This window comes from Paroedura picta, chromosome 2 (genome assembly GCF_049243985.1).
Source record: "Paroedura picta isolate Pp20150507F chromosome 2, Ppicta_v3.0, whole genome shotgun sequence".
In the NCBI taxonomy this organism is placed as follows: domain Eukaryota; kingdom Metazoa; phylum Chordata; class Lepidosauria; order Squamata; family Gekkonidae; genus Paroedura; species Paroedura picta.
The window spans coordinates 176,955,435-176,971,531 of record NC_135370.1 but is presented as its reverse complement, the minus strand read 5'-3'; the positions used below and the strand labels follow the sequence as shown (position 1 = coordinate 176,971,531).

Sequence of the window (16,097 nt, the reverse complement as noted above, 5' to 3'; positions counted from 1 at the left end):
TTCCGGTGCTTGCATGCATTTTTCAGTGATGGGTATAGCATGCATCCTGCGTTAAAGATCTCTGTCAAGGCTCTCGCTGGGAAGTTTTACCGATGGGAGGGTTCTGCTGGCGTCTGCCCATTTCCTGCCGAAAGTCTTGGAAGAAGAAGAAGAAGAAGAGTTGGTTCTTATATGCCGCTTTTCCCTACCCAAAGGAGGCTCAAAGCGGCTTACAGTCGCCTTCCCATTCCTCTCCCCACAACAGACGCCCTGTGGGGTGGGTGAGGCTGAGAGAGCCCTGATATCTCTGCTCGGTCAGAACAGCTTTATCAGCGCCGTGGCGAGCCCAAGGTCACCCAGCTGGCTGCATGTGGGGGAGCGGGGATTCGAACCCGGCATGCCAGATTAGAAGTCCGCACTCCTAACCACTACACCAAAGTGGCTCTCATGAATTGCCTCAAAAACGTCACAGCTGAGTGGCCAAACGGTGACTCTCCAGATGTCCATAGACTACAATTCCCATGAGCCCCTGCTGTCAGCAGGGGCTCATGGGAATTGTAGTCCCTGGACATCTGGAGAGCCTCCGTTTGGCCACTCCAGCCCTAGGGTTTTCAAGGCAAGAGATGTTCAGTGGCGATTTGCCCTGGCCTGCCTCTACGACTTGACTCTGGACTTCCATGTGTGGTTTCCCATCCAAATCGTAACCCGGCCAGCCCTGCTTAGCTTCTGAGATCTGACAAGGTCAGGCTAGCCTGGTCAAAAACTTTGCCTATTAAAACTGCCTCTTGTGTCACCTGCAAAGGATTCTGGAACGTGTCCTTCTGGGCAGTGTTTATGGGGAGAGTGCCAGCCTGCTGCCGGGTGAAATAAAGCCACGTCCCTTTGGCACGGGCTTCATGAGATGTTATTGACCTGCCTGCCGTGGACGGCTTCATCTGCCCCTTCTCACCTGTGAAGCTTTTGTTCTAGGGAAAGGACATTTAAAAAATAATTATTGTATTTATTAACCGAACTCGTGGCGGTGTACAACAACAAAATAATGGTCAAAACCAGGGGTAGTCAAACTGCGGCCCTCCAGATGTCCATGGACTACAATTCCCAGAAGCCCCTGCCAGCAAATGCTGGCAGGGGCTTCTGGGAATTGTAGTCCATGGACATCTGGAGGGCCGCAGTTTGACTACCCCTGGTCAAAACCATACCTAATGTCTTTGCAACACCTAATCCCCTTTAAATCACACTTGTCCCCTGCAACCCGGCGCCTCCAGAGGGTAGGTAAAGATGGAGGATGGAGAAGAAGGAAGAGGGGCCCATGGTCTTCCTTGACCTGTCCTCAGCCAAACACCTGGTGGACAATCTCCCTCTTACAGGCCCTGCAGAAATGGGACAGCTCTGACAGCACTCTCAGCTCTTCTGGGAGCTCCTTCCACCAGGTAGGGGCCAGGAGCTGTATTTTTTTATTTGTTTACTGGATTTCTATCCTGCCGCTCCCAGCACAGCTGGCTCGTGGCGGCTCACCAAAACCAGTACAGCCAATAAAAGAATTCCAATAAAAACATTTTTAAAAGGTAAAGGTATCCCCTGTGCAAGCACCGGGTCATGTCTGACCCTTGGGGTGACGCCCTCCAGTGTTTTCATGGCAGACTCAATACGGGGTGGTTTGGCATTCCCTTCCCCAGTCATTATCGTTTACCCCCCAGCAAGCTGGGTACTTATTTTACCGACCTCGGAAGGATGGAAGGCTGAGTCGACCTTGAGCCGGCTGCTGGGATCGAACTCCCAGCCTCATGGGCAGAGCTTTCAGACTGCATGCCTGCTGCCTTACCACTCTGCGCCACAAGAGGCTCTTTAATAAAAACATTAACTTACAGTAAAACAATACCCACACCGGTTGCTTGTGCTAATAAAGTATACGTCCCAAGCAGCATCATATGATTTTTGTAATCGGGTTTGGCTGCTCTATAGAGGTGGAGCCATTAGACAGTAAACACATCCTGGCCTCGACAGAACACTTGATAGAAGACCTCTGCCTTGCAGGTTGTTTTCCTCCAGATCAGTTCATGACCCGACTTTTGACTCTGTCCTGTGCTCTTGAATGCGCCCCAGTTTTAACCTGTCTGCAGGCCACAGGGGATAGAACTTTCCAGGAAGTTTTCCTGCCGTTCGGTCTTTCAGGAGATCCCCTGGCCAGTTCCCGCAGCACCCTGTGGTCCTTCCACCCTGTGGTTTGAAAGCCACAGGGCTATGCAGTCTTCAGTCCCAGTGAAAACCCCCCTCCTACTGCATTTCTCAATAATCTCGATACATTTTTTTTTTGACGCTTAAATGAAACCCTGGCCGAAGGCCAAATCCGTAAAGCACTGGGTGCACACGTGGGAGGTGTGCAATTTGATTTCTCCGCAGAGAAGCACTTCTATTCTAAAAGTCTGTGGCATTTCCACTTATTTATTTATTTTTAAGCTTTTTTTTTTTTTTTAAAGGCCCTGCCTTTCATCCCATGGCTCTGATGGATGTCCTTTCATTCCAAATATATGTCAAGCACCAGTGTGTTAATTTCAGAGCGGCAATCTGTTGCGTACACGAGCCCCACTGGTTTTTCAGTGCAGCCGAAAATCCGTGTAAGTGGACGGAGGATTGATGGCTGCAACCCTACAAGTGCTGACTCGGGAGGCCCACGGCCAGCCCCACATTGGGCAGGACACTCCCAACCCTCTCGCTCCTCCACTGTCACCTGCCACCTCCTTGAACCTTCACAGAATCAGCCTCTCTATCAGATGGCTCTCCAGCCTCTTAAGTAGAGCTTGTGGGATCAGAACCCAACTTAAGTAGAGCTTGTGGGATCAGACCAGTGATCCAACTAGTCCAGCATCCTGTGTCAGATACTGGCAAACCAGGGCATAGTCTGCACTTACTTTCTTTATTCCATTGTCAATCCTGTTGAATTCAGATCGCTTTGAACGCGATTCTTCCTCCCCCCCTCCCATTGAAACAGGAAAGTCTTCTGCACGTGGTTAGGGAGGCTCAGAAGGTGTGTGTGTGTGTGGGGGGGGGGGAGCCAAGCCTCTTTCTTTCTTTTCTTGAAGGGAGGGGAGAGGAGCCAGGCAGGGAGCCTCTTTCTTTTCTTGGAGGGGGTGGGGAGAGGATTGAAAAAGGCAGAGGAGGGAAGAAAAATCCAGGACCGACAGAAGTTGAGAGAAATTAGGGGCTTCTCCTTTAAGGCAAGCGTGTCACATGACCAGGTGTAGCCTATCAGAGGTTCTCTACCACAGAGCTTTCTTTCCAAATCTGGATACTGAGGATTAAAAGCAGGCTGAGATATCGCACAATAAAGGTAGGGTCACTCCGGAACAATCCTTCTTGCTGCAGAAGGAAAATTAAAATCGCCCAAAATCCAAACAGAAATCGCATTCTGTGTAGAGGGCAGGGACTGAATCGATCTGGGGTTGGAATAAAAGTTCCATGCAGTTTACACCCAGGTCCCCTGGAGATCCAACTAATAGGGGCAGGAGTCAAGGCTTCTCCCCTGATGTTGTCTCCTGGCACTTGGATTGAAAGAATTACTGCCTCTGTTGATAGCAGCTCTGTTCAGTCACCAGGGCTAGTAGCCGCTGGTGGACCCCTCCTCATTGAAACTGTTTAATTGTCTTTTAAAGCTCTCTTCCAGCCACCATTATACCGACTGGTGGCGGATTCTGCAGTTTAACAACAATGGAAGGTGTCTATGGTCAACCATAGAGCAGAATTGTTCTCTCTTGCCCCGGAGGGACGGACCAGAACGAATGGGATGAAATGAATTCAAAAGAAATTCCATCTAAACATCCGGAAGAAGTACCTGACAATTAGAGCGGTTCCTCAGTGGAACAGGCTTCCTCGGGAGGTGGTGGGTTCTCCACCTTTGGAAATTTTTAAATAGAGGCTGGACAGCCATCTGACGGAGAGGCTGATTCTGTGAAGGCTCAAGGGGGTGGCAGGTGACAGTGGATGAGGGTGGTGAGTGTCCTGCATAGTGCAGGGGGTTGGACTAGATGACCCAGGAGGTCCCTTCCAACTCTATGATTCTATGATTCTGTGATTCATAGGCCCAGCAGAACAGCTCAGCTTTACAGGCCCTGTGGAACAGTAATAATTCTTACAGGGCCGATCTCAGCTGGCAGAGGGTTCCAGCAAGTTAGATGAGGCCAATTTAGTGGTGTGGCCATCCTACCTTAAATCCGGAGAAAATTCCTTCCAGCCTAAGGGGTATTCCCGCAACTTAAAGAGTTCTTCTATTGGAATAAGGCTGCAAAGTCTGTCTAGTGTCTGTTTAAAAAGGATGTGGACAAAATTGAGAGGGTGCAGAGGAGAGCAGTGAGGACCAAGCCCTAGGAGGAAAGGCTCAGGGACTTGGGAATGTTCATTCTGGAGAAGATTGAGAAGGGACTTAAATGTTCTCTTTTAAGTATTTGATAGGTTGTCACTTGGAGGAGGGCAGGGAGCAGTTTCTGCTGGCTGCAGGCAATAGGATCTGCAGTAACAGCTTTAAACAACAAGTAGAACGGTATTGGCTAAATATGGGGGTGGGGGATTCACAGTCGGAGTAGTTCAGCAGTGGAAGGGGCTGCCTGAGGAGGTGGGGAGCTCCCCCTCACTGGCCGTCTTCAAGCAGTGGCTGGGCAGATCCTTCTCCTGGATGCTTGAGGCTGATCCTGCATTGAGCAGGGGGTGGGACTAGATGGCCTGGAGGGCCCCTTCCCACTCTAGGATTCTAGGAGTCTAGTTCAGCAGTGGAAGGGGCTGCCTGAGGAGGTGGGGAGCTCCCCCACACTGGCCGTCTTCAAGCAGCGGCTGGACAGATCCTTCTCCTGGATGCTTGAGGCTGATCCTGCACTGAGCAGGGGGTGGGACTAGATGGCCTGGATGGCCCCTTCCCACTCTAGGATTCTAGGAGTCTAGTTCAGCAGTGGAAGGGGCTGCCTAAGGAGGTGGGGAGCTCCCCCTCACTGGCGGTCTTCAAGCTGCGGCTGGACAGATCCTTCTCCTGGATGCTGGAGGCTGATCCTGCATTGAGCAGGGGGTGGGACTAGATGGCCTGCATGGCCCCTTCCCACTCTAGGATTCTAGGAGTCTAGTTCAGCAGTGGAAGGGGCTGCCTAAGGAGGTGGGGAGCTCCCCCTCACTGGCTGTCTTCAAGCAGGGGCTGGACAGATCCTTCTCCTGGATGCTTGAGGCTGATCCTGCATTGAGCAGGGGGTGGGACTAGATGGCCTGGATGGCCCCTTCCCACTCTAGGATTCTAGGAGTCTAGTTCAGCAGTGGAAGGGGCTGCCTAAGGAGGTGGGGAGCTCCCCCTCACTGGCGGTCTTCAAGCAGGGGCTGGACAGATCCTTCTCCTGGATGCTGGAGGCTGATCCTGCATTGAGCAGGGGGTGGGACTAGATGGCCTGCATGGCCCCTTCCCACTCTAGGATTCTAGGAGTCTAGTTCAGCAGTGGAAGGGGCTGCCTAAGGAGGTGGGGAGCTCCCCCTCACTGGCGGTCTTCAAGCAGCGGCTGGACAGATTCAAGTGGATTGCCATGTTGGTCTGAAGCAGCAGAACAAATCTAGAGTCTGGTGGCAGCTTTAAGACCCACAAAGTTTTATTCAAGGTATGAGCTTTCGTGCGCATGCAGTCTTCCTCAGATACAATGTCATGGGATGGAAGTAATCAGTTCATACAGACAGAGTGTGAGAGTAAATGAACATGCAGCAGAATGAAAATGGCTAGCAGGTTCCAGAGATAAATAGGAAAAAAATGGCCATTTGGATTTGTTTGTGTTCATTTGAGATTGAAATGCATGGGAACCATTTGGCGTGCAATAAACATGTCCACATGAAAAGAATAATGGGCAACTAGATCATAGAATCATAGAATCATAGAGTTGGAAGGGGCCATACAGGCCATAGAATCATAGAATCATAGAGTGGGGAGAGGCCATACAGGCCATCTAGTCCAACCCCCTGCTCAACGCAGGATCAAACCAAAGGATCCTAAACCAGTGTCCACATGAAAGCTCATGTGGACATTAGTTTAGGATAAAATTGAATAAAATTTGTTGGTCTTAAAGAGGCCACTGGACTCTAAATTTGTTCAGCAGCTGGACAGCTACTTATCCTGGATGCTTTTGGCTGACCCTGCGTTGAGCAGGGGGTTGAACTAGATGGCCTATATTGCCCCTTCCAACTCTATGATTCTCTGACACAAGACCCATGTCTAAAGAGGCCATTGAGGCCTTGACTAAAGGACTAACTTGACCCGTTTTTTTGCATTGTGGCTAGAACAGATCATTTTTACACAGCATATTCCGTATTCTAAGAGCCTCTTGTGGCGCAGAGTGGTAAGGCAGCAGTCTGAAAGCTCTGCCCATGAGGCTGGGAGTTCAATCCCAGCAGCCGGCTCAAGGTTGACTCAGCCTTCCATCCTTCCGAGGTCGGTAAAATGAGTACCCAGCTTGTTGCTGGGGGTTAAAACGGTAATGACTGGGGAAGGCACTGGCAAACCACCCTGTATTGAGTCTACCATGAAAACGCTGGAGGGCGTCACCCCAAGGGTCAGACATGACCCGGTGCTTGCACAGGGGATACCTTTACCTTTACCTTATTCCGTATTCAGGATAGGAACTGAGAAATCTCCTCTCTAGTGACCACATCCAAGATCCAGACTGCGGTGGGTTAAAAGACACAAACACACTCACAAGGGAGGATAAAGGTGTCGACGTGAATCCCTCCCCAAATTATTTTTCTCTCCTTGGAATGTGTTAGATCTGGACGGCTTCAGCCAACTGAGTTACCAAGACAACTTCTCTTATCACGAAGATGATCGCCTCTCCTTCGATTCGAGGACCGCCTCGGAGAGCAGGGGCTCCGGTCCACCCAAAGACCGCGAAATGGAGGCCGGCGCCACGCCCAGCCTCAGCCGACAAGAAACCGAAGGGAGCTTGGAAATGGAAACGGCCTTTAGTAATCAGGCCTTCGATGGAATCGACGCGACAGATAGCTCGTCGGCCTGGAGCCCGGAGGTAGGATAAAGAACCCTGCTTACATAAGGGTGTTTTGATTCTCACTGAGGCCTCTCCAAAGGCAGCTGCTGTTGTGTTTATCATGTCGATGCTGGGATAACTTAGGTCACCTGCTACAATGTTATTATTATTATACTAGGCTAAAAGCCCACTGCATGCTTCAATGCAGCGGGCGCTAGCTGGGGATTGTTTGGCAGGGGGAGGTGGAGGGAGGCAGGGAAGGGAAGGGAAGGTGAAGCCGCTGGCTGGGTGAAGCGGCAGCCTGGGCAGGGATCAGTGGCTGGCGGGGAGTGTGTGGCTGTGAGGTGGTGTGCGCCTCGCGGCCGGGTTTTGGGGCGAACACTGCCCAATCTGTGCTGGCCATACCTGGATTGGCCAGCCGTGCCGGAAACAGAATCTGGATGCCGGATGTGTCCCGGACACTGTCCTGGATAGCGGACCGCCCCTAGTTCCGTTCCCGAAATATATAGAGGCACTATAGTTACAGATTTATTATATTTCATGGCTGCTCCATCTCGCACAGCAGGCTCAAGGTGGTTTACAAAACAAATGGTTGTCGTCAGGGCAGTTCCAGAGCCGAAAAGTGAGAGTGTTGTTTGCGTGTGTGGAGTCCCCCCAGAATAATAATTGGATGAGCAACCAGGCGGACTGCAGTTTTAGACCTGATTCTCACCAATAGAGAAGAACTCGATGTAAAAATTGTGGGTGAACTTGGTACTAGTGACTTGGGAATGTTCAGACTGGAGAAAAGGAGGTTGAGAGGGGACATGATAGCCCTCTTTAAGTATTTGAAAGGTTGTCACTTGGAGGAGGGCAGGATGCTGTTTCTGTTGGCTGCAGAGGAAAGGACGCGTAGTAATGGGTTTAAACTACAAGTTTAATGATATAGGCTAGATATCAGGAAAAAAAAATCACAGTCAGAGTAGTTCAGCAGTGGAATAGGCTACCTAAGGAGGTGGTGAGCTCCCCCTCACTGGCAGTCTTCAAGCAAAGTTGGATACACACTTTTCTTGGATGCTTTAGGATGCTTTGGGCTGATCCTGCGTTGGGCAGGGGGTTGGACTAGATGGCCTGTATGGCCCCTTCCAACTCTATGATTCTATGACTTTGTGATTTTGGACTTTATGATCTTGGGGAAGAGAAAAGCTGTACGTAGTCACGCAGGCTGGACTTCAAGGGAGCAAACTTTAATAAACTTAAAGTTATGTCAGGTTGGAAAAACCTAAGGAGATGGAAGTCCAAGAAGGTTGGAAGTTTCAGAAGTGAAATACTCAAGGCACAATCATAGACAATTCCCTTGAGAAGGGAAACTGGGAAGAACCTAAAGAAGCCAACGTGGCTCCACAAACAGCTTTCAAAAGAACTGAATAAGAAAAAAAACTCATTTAGGAAACGGAAGGAGGAATATAAACACATAACCAATGTTTGTAGGGAGAATGTTAGAAAAGCTGACGCGCAGTATGAGCTTAGGCTAGAAAGAAATGCTAAAAATAACAAGATTTATTTATATTTGACAATTCTTGGAGAACAGGTCAAGTGCCAGAAGACTGGAGGTGGGCAAATGTTGTCCCCATCTTCAAGAAGGGGGAAAAGGAGGAACTGGGTAAATACCGATCCGTCAGTTTGACATCTATAACTGGCAAGATTTTAGAACAAATAATCAAAGAGGCAGTCCTTGAGCAGCTAGAGCAGATGGCTGTAATTACTAAGAGTCAACATGACTAACTCTGTTTTTTAGAAAGTTACTACCTTTCTAGATCAGGGGAATGCTGTGGATGTAGTTTACCTTGATTTCACTAAGTCTTTTGATAAGGTTCTACATGATATTCTTATTGACAAGTTGGTAAAATGCGGTATGGATCCTATTACTGTTAGATGGATTGAGAACAGGTTGACAGATTGCACCTAAAGGGTGCTTGCAAATGGTTCGTCATCTTTTTGGAGAGGAGTAACAAGTGGAGTGGCTCAGGGGTCTGTCTTGGGCCCTGAATTGTTCAACATATTTATAAATGCTTTGGATGAAGGGATAGAGGGGGTACTTATTAAATTTGCAGATGACACTAAACTGGGAGGGGCTTGAGGCTGACCGACTCAGAACACCCGCCCATGACTCTGTCAATGTTACTGTTAATTGTTATTTATATTATAAATGTGGTTCTGTGATCTTTTGGTGCTTTATTGAAAATTGTTTTGATGTTATAGTCTGTATAATGTTCCATGTAAGCTATATAATGTTCAGTGTAAACCGCCCAGAGCTGCCAAGAAATGGGTGGTTTAGAAATCTAAATAAATAAATAAGTATCAAACACACCAGAAGACAGAATCAGGATACAGGATGGTCTTGACAGGCTGGAAAACTGGACTAAAATGAATTTAATAGTGAAACCTGTAAAGTTCTGCATTTAGGTAGGAAAAATCATATGTATCACTATAGGATTGGGTGAGACTGGTCTTGGCAATAGTAAAAAGGATCTGGGGGGTCTTAGTATACCAGACATTGAACATGAGTCAGCAGTGTGGCTCAGTAGCTAAAAAGGTAAATGGGATTTGGGGTTGTATTAAAAGAAGTACAGTGTCCAGATCATGCGAGGGGATGTTATCACTTTACTCGCTTGGAGTACTGAGTTCAGTTTTGGGCATCACAGTTGAAGAAAGATGTAGAGAAACTAGAGCATGTCCAGAGGAGAGCTACAAAGATGGTGAGGGGTTTGGGATTTTGCAGATTGTCATGGCTCTTTTGGCTACCATTGGTGTTCTTACTCTGATGTCACAAAAGAGATGTACTCCAGAGGGTTTCTGCATTTCAGTGGAAACACCGTTTATACACTGGAGGTTTCGTGCTGGGCTGCAGGCTGGAGTTTGAGTTTGGGCGGGTTGCCCTACCTCTTCCTGCTCCCGCATGGTGGAGCATTTGGCCCGGTGCACCTCAGTCCGCCCTGGATTTGTGCTCCCGCACAGGAGCTGGGGCAGTGAAGTCCCCAGTGCAGAAACAGTCTAGGCCTCAGCCATAGACCTCATTAAACAGCTGTGTTGTACAGGCCCTGCAGGCCTATTTTAAGTCCTGCAGGGCCCAGATCTCGCTCAGAAGAGCATTCCACCAGGCTGGGGACCAAGCCCTAAAAAGCCCTGCCTCTGGTTGAGGCCAGTTTGACTTCCCTGGGCCCAGGGATCTTGAGCAGATTGTGTATGTCCAACTGCAAGTTTCTCCGAGGGGTGTAAGGGGCATGCGACAAGAAATGATTGCTCCCATCCCAGTTTGGCAGTCTTTGGCTGCAGTTAGAATCATAGAATCACAGAATCATAGAGTTGGAAGGGGCCATACAGGCCATCTAGTCCAACTCCCTGCTCAACGCAGGATCAGCCCAAAGTTAGCGCCAAGCCCTCCCTTGAACAGAGCATGTTCTTCTTGAATTTGCCAGCACATGATCCGTTTCGACTGATGAGACATCAGCCCCGACCTTCTTTGGAAATCAAGCACGTCGACAAGTTACGGGGACTCTTCTGTTTGGCTTTGTGCGATCCTCATTTCCCCTGGGCTACAAGGATGCCTCCTTTCATCACAGACCGAACACGGGGGGAGTTTTAAATGGCATCTTCTAGAGACGGCTGCAGCCTCCTCATCAAGGCACTTCTGTATAAACAGCTGCATGCCAGTAAAGTCCCAGCCCTCCCACTCCCCCGACCCGAGCGTGGATTAAAAAAAAGAAAGAAAAGAACCACAAATAATATACAGAAGTGGCAAGATGGCTGAAGATGCTCGGCTTCCATTCAGTCTTCCTGCCGCTTGGTTCTCTTCCAGCTGCATTGTGTGTCTGAAGTAGAAGGCTGGCTTCTGGCTTTCTAAAAATATTTTGGCGCCTCGAGCACTCCATTCAAACACCCACCTGTTCAGAAATAAGAGAACAACCCTTTGCCATCGGAATCGCAAGTACGGTTTCATGGCCGTTCTCATAATTGGCTGTTAGGTTGGAGTGAGGTTGGCTTTTTTCCCTTCCCTTCCTTTCCCTTCCTGCATAGACGTATTTTCATAATTAAAAAACCCAGCCACGTGTCGAAGGGCACTTTTGAAAGAATGTGGCCTTTCTAACATCTCCCCGCTGCCCCGCAACCCAAAACAAAGAATCTTTCCCCGCATCCTTGTTAGATAACATATTCAGCAAGTATTGCTGGGGGAAGAAATGGGAAAAGAGGGTGAGGCAGTATCCTCAGACTTCAAGCCCAGGCCCAGGTTCCCCGGCTCACTTGCGCCGCTAGGAGTGCTGGTCAGAGGCGGGAATTGCGGGCAGCTCAGATCCGAATCCTGTGCCACCAAAGGGTAACAGAAAGTGAAAATACAAATTCTAGTTTGCTAATGTGTGGCATAATCCTCATCACATACAGAATGCTGGAAGAGAAGGACCAATAGAATGATCCAGCAGGGCTCTTCTTATGTTCTAATGAGGTCCTCGCTCTTCATTTCCTGTGGTTGGCTGTCCAGAGGAACTGGTTGACTACTGTATGAGACAGGATACTTGACAAGACGGACCATTGGTCTGACCCAGCAGGGCTCTCCTGATGTTCTTAGGAAGGCCTCGGCCTTTCTGCCCTGTTGTTGGCGTTCCAGAGGAACTGGTTGGCCCCTGTGTGAGACAGGAGGCTGGACTGGATGGACCCCTGGTCTGACCCAGCAGGGCTCTCCTGATGTTCTTAGGAAGGCCTCGGCCTCTGTGCCCTGTTGCTGGCCCTCCAGAGGAACTGGCTGGCCCCTGTGTGAGACAGGAGGCTGGACTGGATGGACCCCTGGTCTGACCCAGCAGGGCTCTCCTGATGTTCTTAGGAAGGCCTCGGCCTCTGTGCCCTGTTGCTGGCCCTCCAGAGGAACTGGCTGGCCCCTGTGTGAGACAGGAGGCTGGACTGGATGGACCCCTGGTCTGACCCAGCAGGGCTCTTCTGATGTCCTTAGGAAGGCCTCGGCCTCTCTGCCCTGTTGCTGGCCCTCCAGAGGAACTGGCTGGCCCCTGTGTGAGACAGGAGGCTGGACTGGATGGACCCCTGGTCTGACCCAGCAGGGCTCTCCTGATGCTCTTAGGAAGGCCTCGGCCTCTCTGCCCTGTTCCTGGCCCTCCAGAGGAACTGGCTGGCCCCTGTCTGACATGGGATGCTGGGCTAGATGGACCATTGGCCTGAACCCAAAGATCTCTTCTTATATTCCCACCGGAGTCAAGAGAACACAGACCACTTAGAGCCATTCATTTCTGTCAATTTGGACAGCGGTCCACATAGACATTCCCCTCTCATCTCTTCCCGGTCTGAGCCTCTTCTTGACTTACACCATCCGTGGTGGCTCAGGCAGAACCCAATGCACCTTTTTGTTCTGCTGTCTTCTTTGAACTCCAAAAACAGATGCGTAGCTGTGCGTTGGGCACCGGTCGGTTGTCCGGTGCCTGGCAGGCCACTGCCTGTGATGTGGGTGGTGCAAACAAGCCGGGCGGCTGTTGAGCCTGGGTTTTTTCCTCCCGGTGCGCCCTGTTCTCGCTCATCACATGCCCGTGTTTAAATAGAAAGGAGCGATCTCTATAGCAACCCATTCGAGCCTGAGATTAAAAAGCACCTTTGCACGGAAAACAGAACACGCCCAGGAGTCTGTCGGCCCAGCACCTGGCGCTTCCCTCCGTCTTCCAGGGCCGCTCCCCTCCCCTCCACTTCTCCCCGCCTTGCCCCGCCAGCCAGGGTTGTATAATCGAAAATAAACGGTTGATAGGAAGGCAGAGAGGCTTAACCGGACGGACCGTCTTCAGAACACGCAGGGAGATCTTGACGATCCCTGGCGTAAAACGGAAGGTCAGATGGGCTTAGGGGAGCTTAGAAAGTTTGCGTTGAAACAGCAGAAAAAAACCCAAACAAACAAAGGAGGCACATGTGCACATCAGTCTAATGGAAGCTTTGTCAGTGTGGTTTGTGAAGCCCTGGGGTGTCTTGACAGCCCTGGAAGGGCTTCCCAAATGGAAGAAGAAGAAGAAGAAGAGTTGGTTCTCATATGCTGCTTTTCCCTACCCGAAGGAGTCTCAAAGCGGCTTACAGTCGCCTTCCCTTTCCTCTCCCCACAACAGACACCCTGTGAGGGAGGGGAGGCTGAGAGAGCCCTGAGATTACTGAAGAAAAAGAAGAGTTGGTTTTTATATGCCGCTTTTCTCTACCTGAAGGAGTCTCAAAGCAGCTTACAGTCGCCTTCCCTTTCCTCTCCCCACAACAGACACCCTGTGAGGGAGGGGAGGCTGAGAGAGCCCTGAGATTACTGAAGAAGAAGAAGAAGAGTTGGTTCTTAGATGCCGCTTTTCTCTACCCGAAGGAGTCTCAAAGGGGCTTACAGTCGCCTTCCCTTTCCTCTCCCCACAACAGACACCCTGTGAGGTGGGTGAGGCTGAGAGAGCCCTGATATCACTGCTCAGTCAGAACAGCTTTATCAGTGCCGTGGCGAGCCCAAGGTCACCCAGCTGGCTGCATGTGGGGGAGTGCAGAATCGAACCCGGCATGCCAGATTAGAAGTCCGCACTCCTAACCACTACACCAAACTGGGCAGGAGTTAATTCATTTTTAATATCTTTAAAAAAAATTGTTAAACGTTTATTGGGCGATAAGACCCTATGTGGTCATGTCAGTCCCTTTCTACCCTCCCCAAAATGGCCAATGATGGGCCTGGAGGAGGGTGGGCAGGGGAGGGGGCGGGAGGGGCCCAGGGTGGGTGTGGACACAGCTCTGCTTCTCAACCACATTCTACATGATTACGCTGCTTCTGGGGTTTCTCGAAGCTTGAAGAATGTTCTCAACATTCATAAAGTTGAGAAAAGCTGGATTGATGGGAGGCCCAGAGAGTGGAGCAGAAGACGTCAAACGGGCTTCATCCAGTGCCAGGGCATTTTTGGGACCGGGTGGAACACTCAGCCTGCTGAAATCAGGGCCCTGCGGAACCTTAAGCAGTTCCGCAGGACCTATAAAATGTTCCGCCAGGTCTGAGCTTAACAACTTAACCATTTTTTAACAATTGGCTGTGGCCAGGGAAGAACATCAGAATCCCATCTGACCTCCCTACCTAAACCCATCTGACAAATTGTGACTACCTCTCCGTCCTCCTCTTCCTCACGACAAACAACAGCGCTTTCCCCGTATTCCCTGTTTGTTTTGCTTTTGTCCTGTTTTAGAAATCTGTATTAACTAGTTTTAAAACTTAAGATTTAAAATTGTGGACTGTTAACAAATTATATATTTCACAAGTTGTCACCAATTCTGAGTCTTTGGGAAAGGGCAGGTTAGAAATAAAGTATTAGTCATAGAATCATAGTTGGAAGGCACCTAGGGTCATCTAGTCCAACCCCCCCTGCAGAAGGCAGGAAATTCACAACTACCTGCTCAACCATAGGGACCCCAATTCCATGGCCAGGTGATGCTTCCCCCAACCCCCCCCCCCTGGAATTCGTGGCTAGTTTGGCCTGGAGGAAATTTGCCTCCCCGAGCCCAAAGTGGCAATCGGCATTTCCCTGGGTATGCAAGAAAGGGCCACAAGAGCCAATAATTGAGACAATCCCTTCCTGCCCACCCACTGATAATCCACCTAAGTCCGCAGAATCAGCATTTCTGTCAGATGGCTAACTAGCCTCTGCTTAAAAACTTCCCATGGAGAACCCCCCACCTCCCGAGGAAGCCTGTTCCACTGAGGAACCACTCTAACTGTCAGGAACTTCTTCCGGAAGTTAAGCTGAAATTCTTCTGAATCAATTTCATCCCATTGGTTCTTGTTGACCCTCTAGGTTGTTGTTGTTGTTACATGCCCTGAAGCCATAACGCAGAATAGCACCTCTTCATCCAGTGTAAAATCCAGGTGGATTCCCAGAGTGTAATTTGATGGTACACGTAGGGGTTTCTCCACCAGCTGGTAACTGGTAGGACAAGGTCGGTCACCGTATAGGTCTGGTAGAAGAGCAGACCTTTGAGTCTAGAAGCACTGTAAAGATCACCTTTCTGTGATATTTTTTCACCTTGCTTCATGTGACATTTTGCTTTTGTCTCCCAGGACCCTGATGGGGCACGAGCCCTCCCAGTGCACCCCAGTGCCCGCGAGCCCATTTCCAAATGCGGCGACCTAGATGTCCTCTTTGACTACCGGCCCTCCATCCAGAAGCTGGTGGTGACTGTCTTGGAAGCGAAAGACATCCCCGACAAGGACCGGAGCGGGGCAAGCAGCTGGCAGGTGCACACGGTCCTGATGCCCAATAAGAAACAGAGGGGGAAGACGGGCGTCCAGAGAGGCCCCAACCCGGCCTTCAAGGACAAGATGACCTTCACCAAGCTGCCCCCTGAGGAGTTGAGCAGCTACGCCCTCCGGTTCCGCCTGTATGCCGTGCGCAAAATGATCAAGGAGCGGATGATGGGTGAGAGGTTCTTCCATCTCAGGAACCTCCACCAGGAGGGGGAAATGAAGGTGACGCTGGTCCTGGAACCCAGGAGCAACCTGCACGTAAGTTTATCTCCCTCCCTCCCTCTCTCCCTCCCTCCTTCCCTTCCATTAATTCTTTTCATCTATCTATCTATCTATCTATCTATCTATCTATCTATCTATCTATCTATCTATCTATCCATCTATCCATCTATCCATCTATCCATCTATCCATCTATCCATCCATCCATCCATCCATCCATCCATCCATCCATCCATCCATCCATCCATCCATCCATCCATCCATCCATCCATCCATCCATCCATCCATCCATCCTTCCTTCCTTCCTTCCTTCCTTCCTTCCTTCCTTCCTTCCTTCCTTCCTTCCTTCCTTCCTTCCTTCCTTCCTTCCTTCCTTCCTTCCTTCCTTCCCTTCCCTTCCCTTCCCTTCCCTTCCCTTCCCTTCCTATATTCAATCTTCTTTTCTTTTCTTGTATTCATCTGTCCTTCTTTCTTTTTTGTTTTCATCATTTCTTTCTGGAGTCAGCCTTGTAAGAAGGATGTCATGTGCACCTGGGCACAGGACTAGTTTGCACACTTTTCCTGGGAACAGGGGGAACCCTGCCTGTTGTATATTTGTGTGTGTGTGTGAGGGGGGGGGTTCTGGGGTTATATT

At 49.9% G+C, this 16,097-nt stretch overlaps 1 protein-coding gene across 2 annotated transcripts in view; it reads left to right on the top strand.

The window, feature by feature from the left end:
* The window catches only part of SYT16 (synaptotagmin 16), a 110,632-nt gene that overhangs the window by 80,401 nt on the left and 14,134 nt on the right, over positions 1-16,097 (top strand). For both annotated transcript variants that reach the window (XM_077323914.1, XM_077323913.1), the window contains 2 exons: positions 6,754-7,010; positions 15,058-15,501. In XM_077323914.1, the coding sequence (XP_077180029.1) occupies positions 6,754-7,010; positions 15,058-15,501 (701 nt within the window). The remainder of the gene's footprint in view (positions 1-6,753; positions 7,011-15,057; positions 15,502-16,097) is intronic.